The following is a 22241-nucleotide window of genomic DNA, read 5'->3' as shown; positions in this document are numbered from 1 at the left end:
AAAAAAAGAAACACAGAAAACCAACAACAAACCTTAGGGCCAAACCCAAGGAAAACTGAGACCTGATAAATAACATGCACTGCACCAAGAAACTCCTTTTCAGACTGTTATATATTTATCAAACCACTGGAGTGTGAATTTATGAATAAGTCTTATCATCTTTCAGGCAGCAGGCACAATAAAAATTAGAACCACAGAAAATTGTGGGTATTACAAAAGGTTATTTCTATCAGCTCATGTGTATCTGCAGATGGGAATGTCACAGAAGGAAGTTCTGTACATCTTTGCACTCACACTTTCACCCAGAGACAGAGCAGCACTGCATGACGTCATAGTTAACATTTAGCTGCACGTGCAGCAACAGAAATGAATTCTAAAGAAATAAATAACTGAACCAAGAGGTCTTGTGAAGAGTGTATGTGATTTTAAGAGGTGGAGAGCTGTAACATTCTGAGCATCCAGTATCAGCTCTGTCCAAGACGGTTCATTTAATTACCTCGCCTGTGCTGCCATCATTGCTGCTTCCCAATGCATCTCTATTTTATACCATATCCATCTCATAGTGCCTGAATGTGTGATAAACAGGGGAAAATCCCTACCTGCATTTCAGAAAGAAAGAAATATCTCCTGGTTACCTTGAAAATCACACAGTGGGTATCTAATACCTGAAGGGCATCTGAAGGTCCAGTAGATCCCCCAGGATAAGGGGCTCCAGAAAACCAGATGTATGTCAGGCAAAAGTTGCTGAAGTGTCACATCTAGTTAATGGAGAGAGGAATTACAGTCACTTACACCTTGGCTTGACTAGGAAGAGTGAAAAAAGAAAAAGAAATGTATATATATATATATATATGTTTTCCAAGTACTGCAGAATAATTTACCAAAAATACATGTAACCAAGATTTCTCAATAGCAGGTTACCTGAAGGGCATCTGAAGGTCCAGTAGATCCCCCAGGATAAGGGGCTCCAGAAAACCAGATGTATGTCAGGCAAAAGTTGCTGAAGTGTCACATCTAGTTAATGGAGAGAGGAATTACAGTCACTTACACCTTGGCTTGACTAGGAAGAGTGAAAAAAGAAAAAGAAATGTAAATAACACCTTATTCCTGTGCAGCACATGAGACCTGAGCCAAAAGGGAACACGAGAGGTGCTGGCTTTGTACCAGGCTCTCCAACTTAGCAAACTCCAGCTTGAGAGGAAAAAATGTCTTTTGTTACCAATCCAGGTATTCCACCAACTCATACCCCTGATACAAGTCACAGACTGGAATTTCTCAGTCATCCCTTTCATCTATGCCCAGAGCAGATTATTTATTAATCTTCAACATCTGGGTACCTATTTTTGCTAATTTTTTAATCACTAAAAATTTACAGAAATGTATCCTCAAGGCCATTAAAATACAGTGTGAGTCTGCAGGGTACATTCAGATACATGAAAACTGATGAAAAGGCAGGAGGCAGAATGGTTTTCCTTTAAAGCTCTCTAGTCATCAGTGACACTCTGTCATTCAGCATGTTTTATTGTCCACCTGAATCAAATGAATAGAACAATCTAAGGGAAGGCACAGTGTTTCTGGGTAGACAGGGTATTTGTTAGTGAGGCAGACAATAAAATGTTAGTAAAGCATCTGAAGCGGCTGCACATCAAATGAGGATGAGATTTCCTATTTATGAATAAGAAAAAAACCCCTTGAATGACACTCCTTATTTATTATGCAGAAAAAGAGAAAGCCAAGATGACTGAAATTCTGCCTACAGAGCAAACAGAAAATGTATCTGTTTTCCAGCACAGCCACAAGAGACCAAGTTTCATTTGAAGATTTAAGATGTGACATCACTGCTGGTTCTGAAGTTAAGATCACTTTTTCTGAAGCAGTAGAAATGGCAAAACATTACTAATTTTGGTCCATGTTCTGGTTACAAGCAAGTAAAACTACTTTTAAAGCCTCTAATAATATATAGCTAAAATCTTGTAACTGGAATAAAACATGATCTTTATTCTGCTGCATCACAAATGCTGGAAAATGATCTAAGAGTCCAGAAATTGTATAATCAGCTTACTCTCAAAAAGATTGGTGCATGAATTTCCCCTTTTAAAAATAATACATTTGGCAACTGACACATGGCTTTGAGTTCATTTGGATGGATCTTTATAAGACTTTAAGGATGTCATATGAGAAGCTGGTGCTTTCCCAAAGTAATTATGTTATCTGGAGTCCAGCATCTGCCCTGCAAATCTAAACTCAAAATAAACTAAAATTAACAGATATTCTAATCTGCCAGGTTTAGATCAAATCTCCAGAAGAACTGGTTTCTAATTGTAGGTATATGCATGTATATATGTCCACATCTGTATGGACAATATTTTTAGTTTACCACTCTGTGAATTTAATTAATTTAGTTCTTGAAAAAGCTTTCTTCCGAGAAAGGCCAGAAAAGAAAGTACTGTGACAACAGCCATAAATCCACAGCAGAAGATCAGCAGGGTAAATAGCACAGGGCACAAGCTGTATTTAAAGAGTTTGTGTTCGCTTTGAGTATGTGTGTTTATCTTTATGCGAGTCCTGGCCTGCTCAGAGTACTTCAATTCCTGGGTAATGGAAAGACCATCAGAAACCTGAATCTCATCATTTTGTTTCATAAATGAATCACTCGAGCAAAAAGAAGAAAACAACTTACCAAAAAACCCACTAAGAACAATCCAAACACAAACACAATACTGAGATTTTGTCTCTGCAACATGAAGGCCAAATGCTTCATTGGGGTAAATTTACAATGCCAGCAGAAATTCACATTCAAAATGTGTAGTGTAGGAATAAAGGGCTAAGACAAAATCCAGGATCCAGTTTAAGCTGGTCATAGTTCAGTGTTCCACATCAGCAACACAATTTGGAATGTATATTTCATTACCTCTGAAGTCCTGTGTACTTTAGTTCAACTTGTCTGGGATAATTCTACTAAAAGAGTTAAAAATTTAAAAAATATCTTTCTCATTAAACCTTCCTAAGCCTTCCTCATTAAACCTTAGAAATATATAGAAGAGAATATAACTGATGCTGTTAACAGTTCCATTTGCCATCACATTAAAATACAAGTTCAGAAGGTTCATACCCCATGTTCTGGTAGTAACATCAAATCTTACACAACACAGTAAGCCCCTGCTTTCATCAGAAAAGGTCAAGTTTAAGCAGTTGCTCAGAAATCCAGGGCAGCCTAACAATTCTTTGCTGACACCAGCTAGTGGATCATTATAGAGTAAAGAGGCAATTCTTTATCTTTTCACAGCGATTATAGCAAAAGTGGTAATATAATTATTAAATAGAAAAAGGCCTGAGAACTCTGTAATTCCAATTCCATTTATATTATATTCCCATAGAATCATAAAATGGTTTGGGTTGGAAAGGACCTTAAATATCATCCCATTCCAACCCCCCTGCCATGGGCAGGAACATCTTCCACTGGACCAGGCTGCTCAGAGCTGCAGCCAGTCTGGACCAGTCATGTTCTTGTCTTCCTTCTCTAGCACATGGCTCTCCAGTGTTGCCTCTGTGACCTTGAGACTTAAAAAAATATATATATAATAATGCTGACTCAGACAATTATTAATCCTCCTTGTCTTTTCATAGCTCCAGGGAGACTCACAGGGCTGATTACTAGCTCCTGCTCCGTTCATCCCGGTGTTCCTTGCACAATCCAGTTGCCCAACACCAGACTTCATTTTTTTCTTGCCGAGCTGGCTGTGGCTGCCATGTGCTCCATGTGTTCCCAGGACAGCTCCTGCTGAGTGTGCCTGCCCTGCCCTCCCTCCTGCTTTGGGCCTGGATGGAGGCACTGGCTGAGCCAGCTCCCAGTGTGCTGCACTGGAGGTCACAGCACGGAGCCCCAGTGCAGGAATTTCTGTCTGCTCTGGTGCAAAATAACCAGGAGGGGCCAAAAGAGTGCCATGAATTTAGGGTGATATTCAAGGGCACTGTGCTGCTGCCCTCCCTCCTTTATCAGGCTCTGACAGCCCACTAGTAATGGCATCAGATGGGATGCTTTATTGTCTGAAATTGGAGAGATTCTGAGGCTCATTGTGCAGCCACAGGGTGTGCAATGCTGTTCCAGATGCCCTGGAGTGTCCCTCCCCATCCCCAGCCCAGCCTCAGCAAGGTAAGGGTCTTGCAGGTGGGTGTCACATCCCCAGCTCCATGCAGGTGTCCTGGATGCCTTAAAGTATTTCTAAGACAGACCATGAATCCTGTGTTTAGGCACCTGTATCACTTACTGACTGTCAAAAGCAACTCCAGCTGATGGAATATATTCCATTAAAACTGCTTTTAATGGAAAATTGTGTTTCCAAGTGAGCTCTTGGTTCCTTTACTTTTGCATTTGCATCTTGTACTTTCTGAGGGAAAGGTCAAATTTATGAGGAAGCTGAATGCTGCAAAATGGAAATATTTGTTGGAAACGAGAACTTGTGATATTTGAATTGTCACTGTAAATTTGCAGATTTCTGTTGGCTAAAAGAAATAGACATTTTTCAAACTGCTCTGTAATGTGTCCTTCCCAGCACTGTCAATGCCAGCAGTGATTGCTGTCTGACAGAAGTGCCTGAGACTCCTGCAACACAAACATTCCTCAACACTGACCCAGATAACCTGGGCTATTGAGCAAATTACACAGGATAACATCATTATCTCCTCATTCTGAGGCCTAAAAGTTAGATGTCTATGAAGTTTGGCACCTTTTCCATCTGCAACAGGTGAAGGAAAGAAACAGGCCTCTCCAGAACACAGTTTTTAAACTTAAAATAGACGCATTAAATGAGCAAAATTATCACACTCTGTGTGTGCTATTTCTTTCTACCACCTGCAGAGGAATCTGCTGCTCTCTCTGGACTGTAAACTCTGCAGGAGTAGAGATTGTTCATGGATTCATAGCATAGCCTGAGTTGGAAGGACCCCACAAGGATCATCAAGTCCAACTCCTGAGCCTGCACAGCAGCACCCCAAGATGTGTGCCCGAGAGATTCACTCTCTGCCTTCGTACACTGAAGGGCAAATCAGGGTGGGTTACTGCCCTATCTCACAATAATTTAAAATGTTGATATTTTTTGTAGGTCTAAGTATAAAGTCTGTATCTCTACAAATACAGTGCCAATTGAAATCAATTCAGTCAACAGCATTGACAAAAGCAGTTGTCACTGTGGTTGTAGTTCAAGTGCAATCACAAGTGCAGTTCCTAGAATCTTCTCCTTCCTTGTGGATCTGAGATGCCACAAAGGGAATGAAGGAGGAGAGGGAAAAGGAGGGAGGGAGGGAGAGAGAGAATCTGAGAAAGATTCATGAGGAGAGAAACTGTGAAACTCCAAACTTAGAATCTTCATTCTAACTTTAATGACACATATATTTAAAATATTTTCAATCAAGCCCAGAAAAAAAAAAAAAAAACTTCTTGTGCAAGGCTGTTTTTGTTCTAGACTGCAATTTTTCTGTTTGCATTTCTTATGCCAATTTCCTCATCCACTCAGCCATCTATTTTTAGCTTGATTTGACATGAATTTCCTCCCTGCCCTTTTTTATATATACTTACTCAACTGCACTGACCTTATTTTGACTCTTAGCAAGTGACACACTTATGACAGATGCATGCACTCACAGGACTAGAATGCATCATGCACATTCCCTGTGTACCTTCAGGCTCCACACTGTCCTTGCCTCTCACCAGAAGCCACCACCAAAAAAAATTACCACTGAAAAAAATACACCCCACTGAAGATCAGTGTCCCAGCTATTTAGTCTGTCCCTTGAACCTAGATGCTGCCTGGTGCTTATATAAAAATATAGTAGGAAGTCTTTAATTTCTAAATTCCACATTTGGATGCATTCTAACATGATGATGATTACCTTGTATTTTCAGTATCTTGTTTAAATGTCAGTCCTTCAATGCTCCAGCTGTTTGTGGTTCTTTGGCATGTGTTGCAATGAGGTTATCTTAGCAAATTTCTGACTGGGCTGGACTCCATATCTCAGAAACCACGGCCGTGGCTGGCAGTGTTTACTCCCTAGGTGACTATTTCAGCAAGTACTAAATGAGTGTGGAAACCAGATCAGGGCTGAGCCACGCTGGCAGAGTGACACAGGGAAACCCAGGCTGCATTCGTCCATGCAGCACCTTTCAGCACACAAATAAAGGACTTTAGCCCCTGGAGCTGACAACCCAGCGTCTTTTGCAAGTGGCTAAATAAATTTTAAAAAAATGCCTTTGATAGTTGCCCTAAAACTGCATATCCTGAGATAAGCACAATCCCTTTTCATACGTGAGAACGCATGTGATCCGATGGCCTCACACTGCTGCTGTCTCTTTTCCCTTTCCTCTCTAAAATGCCAACACTATTGGAAAATCAATTTTATAGAACTTGTCCACTGCTCACTGCGCTGTTGCCAAGACCCCGGAGTAGTTCACAGCACGCTGCTCTTTGTGCCTAACAAGCTCCTGTGCTGCAGGACTTGTCAGCCCTGCTGCTCTCAGTGACCCAGCGGTGTGCTAACCCAGGTGGCTACTGCACCTCCTGCTGCAGATAATAAAGAACAAAACAGCATCCTCAGCCATTGAGATAAAAGGCATTTCTGGAAAACATGCCCAGTTCTATTATTCTTTATTTATGAAGGTCCTCCAGAAGGCTTCTGTATATATGGAGAACTTCCAAAAAGGCTTTGGAATTGATTTATATTCCTGAAGAGTATTTAGAACTTACAGCATTTTTTTTTATTTTTAATTTTTGTTTTACAATCCTAGCTCAAGGCCCCAGATAACACAGTACTTGATATAGTTGTCTGCAAAGTGGAATGAGGGAGGGACAGGCATTCTTTGTTGCAAAACTGCTGCTGGTCATTGGCCATGCTTCAGCACAGCTCACAAGCAGCCTTCTGCAGAAGGGCTGTCACAGGTATTTAGGGTCTGCAGACTGTGCTGGAAGAGCTCTATGGACATTCATTCATGCACCTGACAGAATGCAAACCTGGCCTAATCCCTGGGAACAAGGCTCCCACACTGATGGTTTTCTTACAAAGAGTGCACTGTGGTTACCCCACTGTTGGACACAGCAAAGGCCTTGGGAAAGAACAAAAACTTTGACCTGATGTTGTCTTTTATTTATACAAATTCTGGAAGCCCTACCAGGAATCAGCTCCAGACTTCTACAGAAGGCTTTCTCTTGCCATACACACAGGCTTTTCCTAAGTTACATGTGATACAGGTTCAGAAACACTTGATATTTTATCATGGATCACACACAAAGACTCGGGCTACGTTTTTTCTACCTACTCTCTTATTTTCTTACTTTCTCACCCACCCATCCATGAATCCACTGTCTTCTTACTACTCCTTTATAGTCCTGCTGTGGACACACCTCCAGCCAAGCCAACTGGCCTTGGCTCACTCAACCAGTGTCTCAGCCTCTCTGAATGCCTTTACAAAGTGCAGCTTTTAAAAAGCCACTGTTAGGGACAGGAGAACAGTTCCACTTTTTCATAGGTGTGTGGCTGCTTTAGGCTCCTCTGCTTTGTACGAACTCCCCTGAGTTTTTCACTGTCAGATTTATTGTATCCAGAGCAGCACCAATGTCTCAAAACTAAATTCAGAACATTCTGTATTATCTTGATCTGCAGACAGTGCAATCAAACAACTCTGTGCTGCCTTCCAAGAGATGATTCTCCCATGAAGTTTCATAGAAATTCCAGTCAATTCAGAGCCAGTGCCACTTCTCTGCAGGTCGTATCTCTGCCTCCTTTCTCTGTAAAACTATTTGACTATGCATTTATTTTGGCAATTTCCCATTGAGATACATTTTTGTATGCTTTTCCCTCACACTTCTCCCGTTTTCATGCAATAGGATATTGTGCCCTCTGAGATAATCAGATGGGTGTAGGGACTGAGACTTCTGCTGTGAGATGACAATGCCATCAAGTCCTTGGAGTTGCAGTGATTTAAACAAACACTGGTTATTTATTTTCTCACACATTAGTTTAATACACCTCTATTAATATGGTTAATAATTGTCATATGGTCACTTTTTTTTTTTGGTAGGAATTAAGATCTTGTGATTTTATAGTACCAAACGCAGCAGCAGACCTGACTGTAACTAATCCAAATTTATTGATATACAAGTCATTATCTGGCTATATCTACAAGTGTCTGGAGAAGGAAAGATCCAGCAACCACTGGCAGTCTCCATCTGCTTATGCCATACATTCCTCCCTACAGCACACACTTCATGTTTCCAAAGTTTCTGATTTCAGGCTTTCTGGTGGTCCTGGTCTTTAAGGCACAAATAAATAAGGCACTTTGTTCTGCTTCAGGCATATGGCTGGGCAAAGGCATTTATTTGACGTTAAGGAAAGATATTTTATTTGATTAAAAAAACCTTTTTGTCTTTCTAGATCCACAGTTTGGTGTTCAAGTACAGCAAAATAACCCCCTAAACCATAGATACGGCAGGCAGCTCAGCAGAATTACTGAGAATAAAAAGACTTTGTTTCTGTGTGACAAAAGCCAAAGTTGAACGATTTGAAAATTCATTTATTGCTCATCTAAACCACAACGGGTTTCTGCTGCTGCAAATGTCTCCCTTTTCCACTCTTAATATTTCTGTTATAGACCCACATCCTCCCCTCCGAGTTTGCACGTTTGGCGACACTGCTGATCACAACATACCAGCACAAAGAAACCACAGTTATCTCTAAAGATGCCACTACAGTGAACAGCTACAAATTCCATCCTACCCAGCCATTATTCTGAAAACTGCAAGGGGATAGGCACTGAATTTCTGCAGACCTCATAATATGGAAAGCTCTGTCAAAGTCTTTTAGTGAAACACCAAGCTTGGGGGAATGCTATGTGCAAATCTTTTTAATAACAGTATTCAATATCAGTATGAGAAAGGGAAGAGTTCATTAATACAGTAATATGAATATATTATTTACAAATGAATGTAACAGCATTATTCTCACATATTCCATCTTGCATACATAAATGGTGGTTTTTGTTGTGATGCCTTTACCATCCCTAAACCAAATTGTTTTCTGCTTTATGTGGTACATTCTCCCCAAAAGGCCTAAACTGGAGGTGAAAACGTGGCTTCTGGAATACGGAGCTGTGCAATTTTGTCCTCCATCAATAAAGTCAAGTGCATGGGAAAGTCCTTGTGGGACCAGGCATTCAGGAGGCCCGAGCCGGGCAGCTTCAGCTGGAGACAAGGACTTCGTTCCCACCGTGTGTGTGCCTGAAGGTGGAACAGGCTGTGGTACTGCCCCCAGCCCAGCTGGCACCGTGCTCATGGGGCAAAAAGCCCAACACATCCAGCTTTTCTTTCAATTATTGGATCACACACTGTTAAGGGTTGGAAGGAACCTCAAGGATCATCCAGTCCCAACACCCCCTGCCATTGGCAGGGACACCTCGCACTAGACTGGGCTGACCAAGGCCTTATCCAACCTGGCCTTCAGCACTGCCAGGCTTGGGGCATCCACAACCCTCCTGGGCAACTGTTCCAGTGTCTCACCACCCTCACAGTAAAGAATTTCTTCCTAATATCTAACCTAAATTCCCTTTCAGTTTGTACCCATTACTCCTGCATACACAGCACTCAAAGTGAAGTGCTCCTCTCACAAACTTCGTGGCAGTGCTGCAGGGCCGCGGTGCCCGGCGCTCTCCGAGGCGGAGCGGGGGCTCCAGCGGAGCATCCCCGCGCCCCCCCGCGCTGCCCGTGCCCGGCACGGCCGAGGCCCGGCGGGCGCTGCGGAGGCTGCGCGGGGCGGGGACTGCGGAAGATGGCGGAGGCCGAGTGAGTCCCGGCGCTGCGGAGGGGCTGGGCCGGGCCGGGGCTGTGGAGCCGCGGGCCGGGGGGACGGGCCGAGCCGAGCCGGGCAGGGAGCGGCGCCCCTCGGCCCCGTACTGCCCGCGGGCCGGGGCGGTGCTTGAGTTAGGGCCGGGGGCGACGGAGGGAGAGGCCGGCGGGGCTGTTCCCCGGCAGCCGGGACAGCCTGTGCCCGGCGGGGTGCCCGGGCCCGTGGCCCCTCCGCCGGCCGGGCCGGGCCGGGCTGGAGGTGCCCAGGCGGGCTGGGCTCGCCCGGCCCGGGGTCCGGGGCAGAACCGCCGCCCGCTGGCTGAGAGGCGATGGTTTTGTTTGCTTTTGGCGTTGCCTCGCTGCAGACGGATGGTTTCTTGCCATCTCCTGCGCGGTGTTGCCCAAATAAATGTTCTCGTTGTCGGCCTCGCCGCGCCGTGCCCGCTGTGTGTGTGTGGTGTCAGAAGTTGTGAATCGCTCTCGGTGCGCAGGGAGAGCACAGGGTGAGCAGGAGGGATCTTCTCCTTAGGAGACAGTTAAGTGACTAAGTGTTTTAAAAATGTCTAGGGTGATAATTTACTTGTTAACTTTTTGCGCAACGCCAGAGACCGTGCGGCTGCCTTGCGAGTCGCGTACGGTGCGCGGTGTGTTGAAAAGCTTGGGCTGGCGTCCGCGTGTGCCAGCGAGCGAGGAGGTGCAGCTGAGACTCTGGCAGTGCCAAGCCTGCAGCTTTCAGTGCCGTGTTACAGCTGTGAATGTGCATTCCCAGGAAATGAAGGCTCAGAAGTCTCGTTGGTTCAATATGTTGTGGTCTGTTGCTATCTGAGAGGAAACCTGCAGTAAAACATAAGGCTTAAAAGGATACAGAGTCTCTGCTGTCTGCGGGAACAGTGGCCTCCTAGTCAGAAGGAATTGGAGTCTTTAGAGATAGTAATTTAATTTCCATGAAAGCTGGTGATAGTTTATATCTGTGCTGTGCCAGGGCGTTGCGAGCCTCGGCTGTCTGGGGCAGTGAAGAATGTTTCCTGGGCACTGATCACTTTGCTCTGTTCCCCAGTTGCTCTGTGGCATGCCAGAAGGTCAGTGGAAAATCTGGAAACTGATGAAACAACTAGGAGTTGTGTAGGGTGAGAAACCACCAGGTGCAAGCGACTGCGTCATGCTAGTTTCAGCCTTTGAATTACTTGCATAAACATCTGTCAGTATGTTCCTACCCAGGTGCCCTTGCTGGGGTCAGGCTGTTTACCTGCTAATAAAAATCTGTTCTGGTGTCTTGAATAACTTGCACCTGCAGTGGTTGTGTAGAAGCAGTAAGTGATTTCCTTCCTGTTGCATTTAGGTAAGCCTTCAAAGTTAAATATGTATTTGCTGAAGGGCATATTAAAAAAGTGGAAATTATACAAATGCAGGTTTTATGATTTGAAAGTGATTTATACCGGAATAAAATTGGACTTTTACTTGATCATCAGGATTTCTAGGAGGAAAACCAATAAGAGCCGATCAGTGTTTACATTAGTATTGCCATGTGGGATAGTTGATGATTCTTAATTAGGCTGAAGATTCCTGTGGACGAAGAGTTACAAGAAGCAGAGTCTTGTTAGAGGGAGATAACAAGAGTGTGTAAAATGGGGAAATAATCGATGCAGGGAAATTAGTTCTAGATTTCATCAAAGACAGGGACTTGGACAAGGACTCTCAGTATTTGGGTGGTGGAACTAGGTGATCTCTAAGGTATCTTCCAATCCAGAACATCCTATGATTCTATTTTAGTTGATAACCTTGGTGCACAAAATAGGATGCAGTAAGATGCTTGCTGATGACCCAAAGCTGGCAACATTTGCAAGGCCAAAGAGGCCTGAGAGATCCTGCAGGAAAAGTGTGTTGAAGTTGGGTGTCAGAAATAAATGACACCTACGGGCTGAAATGCAGCGTGCAAGGTCTGGAGCTGGTGCCAGGGAACAAAGACTTCAGTAACAGGAGAGATTTGAACGTAGTAAAGGATCACAGCACATGAGCAAACCACTTTATGGCTGAAAAAAGAAACTGTTATCCTGTGTGCTGCTCATTAAAGAACTAGAAGTGTGAGCTTCCTTATATATCAGCTTGGGTCATGCATTTAAAAAAATGGATATGCAGGCTTCAGGAAGTGCCAAAAGCTGTTGGGATGGTGAAGTAAGTGGAGAGTTAAGAGCTTAGCTTATTTCCCTAGGCAAGCCAGATCTGAGAAGGGACATAACAGTTTGAAAACTCATGTTAGGCACAGTATTCCTGAGAGTTTGTAATGGGGAGCTACAGCCCCCCATGCCATGTGTTGGAAAAACTCCTGTAAATTCTGAGAATTCCAGTGATCACCTGGTGTGCAAAGCCTCAGGGGACACAGGGAGACTCTCAGTAGAAATAGTGATGTTTTTGTGACTCCATGGTTTCTTTGCTGGAGGCTAAAAGTGTGATCCAAACTCCAGTCCTGTGCCATCCAGAGCAGGAAAGAAAATCTGGAGCACCTCCTTTTTGCTTGAAGGAAGTGTTGCAGTGCCAGTGCCAGCCTTGATACAGACATCAAGGCTGGCAGTCTGACTCAGGAAGCAGACTAAGAAGCCTGACACCTTGGTGGTTCTCTTCCCCCCCGAGGTGTGTTCATGATTACAAGGAACATTGGAAATTGGCTTTGTACAAGAGAGCCTGTGTTCTTAGGAAGGCACTGTTGCCTCCCCAAACTGCCAGTGGGAAGTTTTGTAAGAAGGCAACATTTTTCCTTTTTTGTCCTCTTTTTTTTTCTGTTTGTTGGAACTTTCCTCATGTGATGGAGTATGCCATGGTGTGGCATCACATCTGTGCAGTTGACTGGAGTATCTTAACTAGCCTGGATGTATTTAACTTCCCTTTTGGCTTTCAGTCAGCAGAAGTGAATGAATGCTCAGTCCTCTGCTCTGCTGCTGTGTCTGCAGAGAGCTTCCTCGGGGTTGGCTGGAGCTGAGAGGAAAGGGGATGGATGTTCTGGTTTGGCTCCCCATGTGCCATAAATAAGAGTTAACAGAAGCTGCTACCAGCTGGCAGTTTCAGATTTAAAAACAATGTCAGGGCTTTTTTTCTGAAGTTCCAGGTGGCTAAGCTGTCGATCAGAATCGTTGTTGTACATGAATGTGGCACTGAATCCGTGTATAACAAGACCCATGATGGACAGGTTCTGTTTTTTTTGAGGAAGGGATTGGGGTGGGAGCTCTGCCATTCCTGTAGTGCCGGCAGTTACTCATGTCTGAGGCTTCCTAGGGCAAAGGCAGGTGGAGCTGCTTTTCCTCTGCCCTCAGGTGCTTCTGTCCCTGATTACAGTTGGGGTTTGTAGTGATGTAGAGCACTTTTCACCAGATGTGTGTGTTACTTTGTAAATATTTCTCTGTGCTGAAGTTACTGCTCTGGTTTGCTGAGCTGTCTGCTCTTTCTGAAGATTACAAAACATGTGTGCTGCAGGATTGCTGAAATTCTGACTCCAGCCTGAAAGTTACTTCACAGATTTCACTTTCCAATTGAGAAATGTTTTTTTTTAGTGTCTCTTCAGGAAAAGAGATCTCTGAACCCCTGTGGCTGACTTGAAATTGAGGGCTGTGTTTACTTGCTGCTGAATTATATAACCTCCAGTTGTTGCTTAAAGGAAGGGAGTAAACCAATTTATTCTTGCTGCAAAACAAGCCTTTCTTCCATCTGATATCTGTGTCATTTCTTCACCTCCTGGAATGTATTTTCACATTCCTACTTGTCCCATCCCACATGTTTCCTCCTCTGTCTCCTAGTAGAAAAAAATAGTTGTGAAACCTATTCCCTTTGTTGGCATTTTTGCAGCTGTGGTTGATTCTGCTATCAAAGGACTAATTGCCTCTTCAGAAAATTCAGAAAAAATAGAATAGGCATTTTTTTAACCCAATGTCCAAAGAAGTTGAGGGAAATACATGTAATGTTTCTTATATCTGAATTTTCATTCTTTTTTATTACTTTTCAGGGTTTGGGTGTCTCCTAATTGAAGAGAGTCAAAATATTGATTGCAAGTGAATCCTCAGTCAGCCTCTTGGATGCCTCTGATAACTTAAGAAGTCATGGCAGAAAATGATGCAATGCCAACCTTACCAAAAAAGTGTGGCCCATACATTTCATCTGTAACCAGTCGTGGCATGAATTTGGTAATTCGTGGTGTAGTGCTGTTTTTTATTGGTGTATTTCTTGCATTAGTATTAAACTTGCTTCAGATCCAGAGGAACGTTACTCTCTTCCCCCCTGATGTGATCACAAGCATCTTCTCCTCAGCTTGGTGGGTACCACCTTGCTGTGGCACAGCATCAGGTAAGTTCAGTCCTGTGTCTGTGCCTGGTGTGCTGAGATAGGTAGTTGCAAAAAACTGTATGAGAGGTGGGGAAGATAAAAAATTCCCTTTCAGCATCGCTGTCCTTATTGAGCTATTAGTATCCTTCTGATCTTTTTGTATACATAAATATACATGTGTCCAGGAATTAGTTTTTGTGCTTTCCTGGGTCACCTGAGAACTCTGCAGCTGCCAGTGGGAACTTGGGAAGGCTGCCTCTTGCCATCATCTCACAAGAAACTTGTAGGCCTTTCTGGGCCTGATGGGTTGGTAGTTTTGATGGAAAGACTGGATATGGTTTGTAAAGTGTGCTGTTTGATTTTAGTACTTGATATTCAAGCCACCTGATTTAAAGATGCTACAGCCTTAACTGGCTTTTCCCAGCAGGAGACACTCTGTTGAAGTGTTCAGGGTTTTTTTTTCATTATTAGTCTTCTCCATTTTCTTTCCTTATCTTCTCTGCTGGCATGCATACAGGGAACCTCTGTGGTAAATGCTGATAATTCACCCATTTTCTTACCATTTGTACTTGCACAGCCTTCGTGGAATTGACGTAACATTTCTCTGCAGTATGGTTTATTATTATGAACAGAATAAAGGTATTTTGCATATTTATAATCAGGGGTGATCGAGGCTGCATTCAGAGAAGTCCTTTCATCCATCACCCTTATTAGTCATGAGTTTGGCCCAAGGCCTTTGGCAAGAAAATTGCTCAGGAAGGTTTTTTTCCGCTCCAGCTTTACTGATGATTTATTTTCCCAAATCCCTGAGATCAGTTTCCTCTGTGGCAGAGGAAAGAGCATTTGCAGTGTTACCCCCAGCAGTGTGCTGGACTGAAGGCACTGCAGTCTGTGCTGATGGCTCAGGCTCTGCTGTGCTCACACCACTACAGTCTTAATGTTAAGGCACCATTATTGTTCCTTAGTATGGTTGGTAAAAGTCTTTTTAGCTGCAGTTGCAGTAGAGAACACATTTGTGAAGAAATATTGAAAGATCATCTCAGTTCCCTGGGGCTGGAATTCCTGTTTGCTTTCTGTATTCAACAGCTACTGTAGGCTCTTGGCTTTCTCTCTTCTGGGTGAGCTTGAGAGTAGCATTGAAGAAGAGAAAAATGTTATCCAAACAAACCCTGCTTGTAACAAGAACAGAAGAAAACACAAAATATTGATGTTATAAACTACACCAGTACTGTGGTGTGTTGGTTTTGTAGTTATTTTAAACATGTTTGATGTGTGGGATTTTTGGAAGTGCCAAACCTGTAAGCTGTTAGTGCTCTTTCTGAACTACAGTGCAGATGTTGGTGTGGGGGAGAGCTCTGTCATCCTCTGCCCCTGGTACAAATTGCCTCTGTACTGCTGCTTCTGCTGCAGTGGCTGGAGATGCTGCTGAACTCTATGTAGCTTTTTTAAATAATGAAACTCTTTGAAATTCCTCTTCTTTTACAATGTATGTTTTTGTGCTGTTTGTCCTTAAAATATGTGTTTTAGAGTGACTATAGTTGTCAAAGTCTGGATAGCCTTTATTCTAGTTAAATGTTGCCAATGCTTTAACTTCAGGGCCTTTTTTCTTTCCTGTCTCCACAGCTGTGATTGGGTTATTGTACCCCTGCATGGACAGACATCTGGGAGAGCCACATAAGTTCAAGAGAGAATGGTCCAGTGTAATGCGATGTGTAGCAGTCTTTGTGGGAATAAACCATGCCAGTGCTGTATCCTATAACCAGATGACATTGGTGGTAACAAATGGGTTTCCTCTTAAAAAAAGCTCACACAGTTGTGGTGAATTGGTGTTAAAGGTGTAACATGCAGCATTTTTGCAAGGAAAATGCAGATTATGTGTTAGTGTCAAACTTGTTGCAGTATTGGAGCTGATGAGTCTCACATCTTTTTGTTCTGAAAAATATTTTCATTAGGAATGTCTCGATATTGGGCTTTGTCTTACTTAGAGTCTTTATTTTCTTTGAATAATGAAGGTTAGTGTGGGAAGATATTCATGCAGTGGGTATTACAGAAAAGTGCTTTAGGTTGTTGCAAGCTGATGTCCTATTAATACCATAGTAAGAGTTCGAGGCCCTGTCTTGAAGTCATGAGTGAAGCACTTTGCAAAGAGTGGGGAAAGCTCAGGACCAGGAATACCCAGGACTGAGTAAGAGTTCGAGGCCCTGTCTTGAAGTCATGAGTGAAGCACCAGGACTATACGATGCCAGGAAATGTTGCTACCCCCTTCTGCAAAGGATGCCTTCCTTGATGCCAAGAGAGTACCCTGGCTGGCAGGTTGCTTTTCTCATGGACTGGTGCACCTTACTGGCAGTGCTGTGGGTCAGAGACTTTCTGCAGTTATGCCTAGTGCCCCCTCTGTCAGCTAAAACCAGGGTCTGCTGGTGAAAATTGGGGTCTTGTAAAGAAAGCTGATCATCTCTGCTCATCTCCATCTGTGTCAGCTCCAACACAGTTCACAAAAATGGTGCTAAAAGTTCTGTTCTTGTGCTGTTGGATCTCCTCATTCCCAGGAAGAGGGAGCACTCTAAGTGAAAGGTGGCAGAGCTGGCTGAATTCTCGCTGGGGTTGCTTGGCCACTGATGGTTTTGTTGCTGTGTGGTTTTTCCCCACCTTCTGCCGTCCAGTGTGGCCAGATGAGCTGGAGCTGCCGAGGTTCTGAATCACTCCCCTGTCCCTCACAAACCTCTCTCTCCTTCCAGAGATGCTCTGCTCTGGTGCTGTGGTTCTCACTGACCTGTACCTGTTGGGTGAGCCCGTGGCAGCTTTGCTGCTTTTAAGAAATAAGAGTTGACAGCTCCTTTTCACACAGGTCTGATTATTTACAGCAAATTTTCTTCAGTTCTCTAGCAGCTGTTCCCCATATCCCAGGACATCAGTAATGTACTGTCTGTATTTCCTGCTTGACAGCTCTCCAGACTGCTTTCTCTTCAGCTGTTGCCAGTTCTGCACATTGCCAGATTTGGTGAGGGTTCTATCTTCTTTGACACTTTTTCTGAAGCTATTGATTTTTATCCTGTAATTATTTATTTCAGTTAGTCAAGCTTGTTTCTCATTTCCACTAGGTCTCCCTCCAGATTTTTGTGAGGAAATAGGACACTGTTTTTTATACTGTCATCCCATAAATTTGCTTTCAGGCCTATGAAACACGACAAGCCCCTTTTTAATTATCTGTTTTGGACAGGAGTAATGAGAATGAGTTAGTGTTTCCAAAACATTTTGAAGGATGTGAAACACACAAAGATATCTGAAGTGACTTCACAATTCTTTCACAAGCTGACAAAACTGACTTTCAATGTTGATTTACATGAACACTCCCCAGTAGTATTTTAATTTTGATTTGTAGAACACATTAACATTTTAATGTTGAGCTGAATGTAAAGCCTCATGTAATTTAAACAAAATTGCAATTAAGAGTGATAAATACCTTTTTTTGGTAAATCCCTATCAGTTGAATAAATTTAATGCTAGATTTAAGATTTCATATTGAGTGTAATAAAGGTCCAGGTGAGGGTGAGAAGTAACATGTGCATTGTGTGTCTCTATAAAATGCTGATTGTTTGGTAGGGGAAGAGGCTCTTCAGTCTTGTACAGTGCAAAGACCCTAAAATTGGAAGAAGTATCATAAGTTTTTAGTTTCCTGAAACAGTGACATTTACAAGCCTTAATTCCTCACATCTGATAGCTGTGTGAGAGATGATACAGATAACACAGTACTTGTCTTAATGATATTTTTTTCTGTTGTGCCAAAATTATAGAAACAGAATGACAAAAATTGCTTTATGCTTGCACATGGTATTTCCAAGCTGATCCTTAACAGCCAGCACAGAAGGTGGATTTTGCCAACAATATCCAGCTGTCTCTCACCTTGGCAGCCCTGTCCATTGGGCTGTGGTGGACCTTTGACAGGTCACGAAGTGGCTTTGGTCTTGGAGTAGGAATTGCTTTCCTGGCCACATTGGTGTCACAGCTTCTGGTGTACAATGGAGTTTATCAGTAAGTATTTGCTCCCCTAAGGTGAAATGATAATGTTCTGAAGCTGTAACATTAAGTCAGAATAACTGGAGGGGTACGATTTGACATGATTTTCAAAGCTGTCAGCACATAATTTTGAGCACAGCATAAATTGGACTGTTTATGAAAGCTCTTATCTGAGTGTAAGTGAGAAATCTAGTTGGAAATGCTAATTGAAATAAAATTGCTACCTTGCCAGTGATGTAACAGGCTTTGTTTGGTTGAATAAATGCAGCTATAATCAATAAGAAGCCTCCTTTGTTGTTTGCTGCAAGAAATTAAATTTCTGTAATGTGGATCTTTTTAAGTTAAAATGTCCTAATAATTGTGTGTTTGCCTTGTGTTTGGAGGACTCTGTTGCACAACACTGAGCTCAAAAATGTGTATTCTTTTCCAGATACACATCCCCAGACTTCCTCTATGTCCGTTCCTGGTTGCCATGTATATTTTTTGCTGGTGGAATAACAATGGGCAATATTGGCAGGCAGCTGGCAATGGTGAGTCTGGAGGAGGGCAGTTGATTGCCTTCCAGTAGAAGTTAAATGTACATATAATTTCTTCCTCCATGTGTACCAGCCAGCTGTTTGGCTCGAGGGTGTGCAGTGAGGTAGAAACCAGCAATCATTTCTTGTTGGTGTGCTTAGTGAGCTGCTCAGTCTGTAAATCGGAGTACACCCATGCTTTGCTCTGTACACTCTGTTACATACTTTCAGGACCATGAGTTAAGAGCTCCTGTGTCTGGGGAGAAATCAGGCCATCCCCAAATCATGACCTGCTCAGGGGACAGAAATTGCAGTCACCAGTATGTGCACAAAACTTAAGGAGATCAAACTTGTCTGAGTGGAGTTTAACAAGAGCTATTTTATCACCCATTTTGTAGAAAAATCACTTAAGTCTTTTTCAATAGTTATGTAAATTAATATTATTTTGTCAATTTCTGTTTTTCAGTATGAATGCAAAGTCATTGCAGAGAAGTCTCACGAGGACTGAGAAGAAATAATATGCACCTTTTAAACAGGAAAATGTCTGACAAATGACTGTTGGAGGAGCATAAGGAACACTTGACTATAAAATTGCAAAAAGGCAATTTTTTCCCTTGAGTGGTATACTTTACTGCAATCTGTGATTGCTGCTTCTATAGAAACCTTGATGTCTGATTTTGATTACTGTGAAGTTACAATAGTATGCAATACATTTGACAATATTGGTTCAATTATAGGATTCTTTTTTCCAAATCTAAACAGTTTACCATAAATTCCTGTCTGTCTGTAATATTGCAGTGCCAAACTGAACCTTTGCACTATGTTTCTGTAGCTGAAACTTCTTGATTCACTTTATCTTGAAAGTTTTGAGGAATTTGTTAACAGCTAGTAAAAGACAGAGAGGGTTCACATTTAGCAATGAAGATCTCTTTCCATGATAGCCCGTAATGTCTGTATGAAATTTATGGATTACAGGTGAACTTTGATGCAATAAGTAACTGATTTATGCCTATTAACACAGAATACAATTCTTCTGACCCACATTACTGGTGAGGAAACTCTCTGCAGGTTTCATGGGTTACTGCCGTAGCATTTAATTTGTCTGTGGTGTGTGCCCAGAATCACAGAAATGGAAACTGAGTCTGGAAACCGTTCACTCTTTTTCCCCTGGTACACCCAGCGTTATGTTTGTTTTTGAGTTTCTGTGAGCCGTGGACAGATTCTGAAACTACTTGTGGGCAAAACAGGATACAGTTCAGGTCATTCTCGTACAATCCTTTAAGCTGATTTGTGTTGATAGGAAAACAGCTTAGGGAGTTTTTATTGCAAAATTCAATTCTGAATCAGCCACTACCTTAAGGTGTCATAAACCCCTCCATTACCAATGCTACTCTTGGTGGCCCTTGGCCACCCCCTGCTCTGTTGGCAGGGATCAGCAGTGCTGTGTTTTAGGTACTGATGGAGCCCTCGTTGCTGTTACTGTGTCCAGGCAGCCATAGATGCATTTGTTCTTGCAGCAGTTTCCTGAGGCAGGGAAATGCTGTTAGCCCTGTTTGGCAGGTGCCTGTGCACCGACAGCCTGGTAGGACAGCGAGCTGAAACAGGCTGTGTGCTGAGCACTTCCCTTCTTAAGAAGGATTTTAGTGTGCGGTCCATATCTGGGGGCATACCTGGAATTTTCTCTTGGCTTTGCAGCTTGCTTTTAAGACCATGAGCTGGAAGAAATGTAAGAAGGCAGAAAGCAGATTTCAAGTGCACACTACTAACCTGTGCCTGCAGTGAGTTTGGCGTGGGATGTCTCCACTCTGTTTTCCCATTCTGTCTTTGTTGATGATGTTTAAATGTATTTGTTTTCCTTTTTTGTCTTTTAAGTACTATTTTTTAAGTCTTCCATGAAAGGTTTATAAGACATGTTACAGTCACCTAGGGAGGCTGGAGTTGGTCCAAAGAACAAATAGATGTTTAGACAAGTTTTTATTAATAAATGTGTGAATGCATTGTACATGAAGCTTGAACTAGGCAACTTTTTCAGTCTTACCTGCTTACCTCCAAGTCTGAAAAGTGTGGAATGAGCACTTCCAAAAGCGTTGTAACAAAATACATGGTCGCAAAAGAAAAATTTCTTGAATGGGAAATTGTAAAAATAATAAATAAGCAAGTGATGTATGAAGAGCTTGGTTCTGCAGCTCCAGAAAGTGTCATCACCTGAAAGTGTCGTCACCCCACTGTCCTGGGATGATGTTTCAGGAAAGCACCTGCAGAGGCACTTTGCTTTAAGCAGAGGCAGAACATGTCTAAATAGATCCCTGACCAGAGGTTTTCTCTTAATCCAACCATATGGCAATAAGAAGTATTTTATTGATAAAACCAAGAAGCTGGCAGGAATGAAGGGTGAGTTTCTTTAGGCAGGCTCTGGCAATTTGCTGAAGAAGCTGTTGGGTCTCTCTCTTACAGTATTTCACCTCATCCACCTTCTTTACTTCAACAAATGGCTTCAGCTTGCTGGATAGTGTGAGAAGTCTCTCTTGAGTTATCAGGGCATGAGTGGCATAAAAATTCAGATGTCTCTTATGCTTACTGTAGGGAATAACACAGTACCTCAGTAGCCAGTGTGCTGACCTGGTAAACAGTGTAGTTTCATCATGACCAACGAGTGTGTACAACTGAAGATGAGTTGGTTTTGTTATTCCCTTGTTGGTAGAACTGCTGTTACCTGCCAGTCTCAGTACTTACACAGAAGCAGCCTCGTGTGTGTTGAAATGTGCAGTATGTGAGAAGTGGTTGTTGTGCATCTGTGGCACCCACTTTGCAGCACTTTGCACTCAGATTCAGCTAAACCTGGTTAGACTGTGCTGTCCGCTGACTTTTAAATTTCATTTTGGAAATTTTAAGCATGTTGTGCAAAGGCAGCAATCATCCAAAATAAATTTGGGTGGAGTCCTTTATTATATGTGTCTGTATTGTTTTTATTCTTACTTGACTAACATCAATTCAGGATCACATCATGGGTGTCCTGTTGTTTCAAACTGCTGTGATTTTATGGCTGATGTGTTCAAACCCTGAGGAAGGTTCATGATGAGAATGGTGACACAGCCTTAACTTTAGTGGTGTGGGCATGCTGCTACTGTATGGCATGTAGTTATAACATTAGACTGCCTGAAAAACGTTGTACAATAAAGAATAAATAAGGTATAATTTAGATACAACTTTAAAAGCACTCTAACCTCTTCACCAATTAACCCTTGTAAGGTCTATGCTGTTTAAACTGGCAAATTGCTGTTAAAAGCAAAATGTGCATTAAACACAATTACAACCTTGATTGATAGGTTTCCTCTTTGTTTAGGAAGTTACATTGATATTTAAAATACACTGAGTTGCCTTCTATCAGCAATCTCATAATAATTCTGACCATTTAGCTGGCATATTGGGTGCACATCTGTATAAAAATAGTGAAAAAGAAGCAGGGAAGATCAAATCAGCCATGATTCTATCTTAATTACCATGCTGAGCAGCCTTGGAAAATCTCCTCTTTTGAATCTGCAGTGGGAGTAAGATAACTTCACTCACAATA

At 42.6% G+C, this 22241-nt stretch overlaps 1 protein-coding gene across 3 annotated transcripts; it reads left to right on the top strand.

Moving 5' to 3' along the window:
* Positions 1 to 9695: 9695 nt before the first annotated feature.
* INSIG2 (insulin induced gene 2) lies at positions 9696 to 21989 on the top strand. 3 transcript variants are annotated; one of them, XM_041407024.1, is made up of 6 exons: positions 9696 to 9827; positions 13822 to 14159; positions 15762 to 15886; positions 18004 to 18170; positions 18586 to 18685; positions 19137 to 21989. In XM_041407024.1, exons 2-6 carry the CDS (start codon positions 13916 to 13918, stop codon positions 19176 to 19178), a joined length of 678 nt encoding a protein of 225 aa, XP_041262958.1. In that variant the 5' UTR covers positions 9696 to 9827; positions 13822 to 13915; the 3' UTR covers positions 19179 to 21989. The 3 variants fall into 3 exon arrangements, with proteins under 3 accessions (XP_041262958.1, XP_041262967.1, XP_041262975.1); XM_041407033.1 differs by lacking the exon at positions 9696 to 9827 and adding an exon at positions 10315 to 10333; XM_041407041.1 differs by lacking the exon at positions 9696 to 9827 and adding an exon at positions 10347 to 10365.
* Positions 21990 to 22241: the final 252 nt, after the last annotated feature.

Source organism: Onychostruthus taczanowskii, unplaced genomic scaffold (genome assembly GCF_017590055.1).
Source record: "Onychostruthus taczanowskii isolate IOZ18803 unplaced genomic scaffold, ASM1759005v1 scaffold10, whole genome shotgun sequence".
NCBI classification, from domain to species: domain Eukaryota; kingdom Metazoa; phylum Chordata; class Aves; order Passeriformes; family Passeridae; genus Onychostruthus; species Onychostruthus taczanowskii.
This window is presented reverse-complemented; position numbering and strand designations above follow the sequence as displayed.

What these genes read in the sequence shown, in the direction of transcription:
- INSIG2 (XM_041407024.1), top strand. Translation starts at nt 13,916, where the DNA reads ATGGCAGAAAATGATGCAATGCCAACCTTACCAAAAAAGTGTGGCCCA. An exon ending in GAATAAACCATGCCAGTGCT is followed by an intron (nt 15,887 to 18,003) that starts GTATCCTATAAC and finishes CAGCCAGCACAG; the next exon opens with AAGGTGGATTTTGCCAACAA. An exon ending in TTGGCAGGCAGCTGGCAATG is followed by an intron (nt 18,686 to 19,136) that starts GTGAGTCTGGAG and finishes TCTGTTTTTCAG; the next exon opens with TATGAATGCAAAGTCATTGC.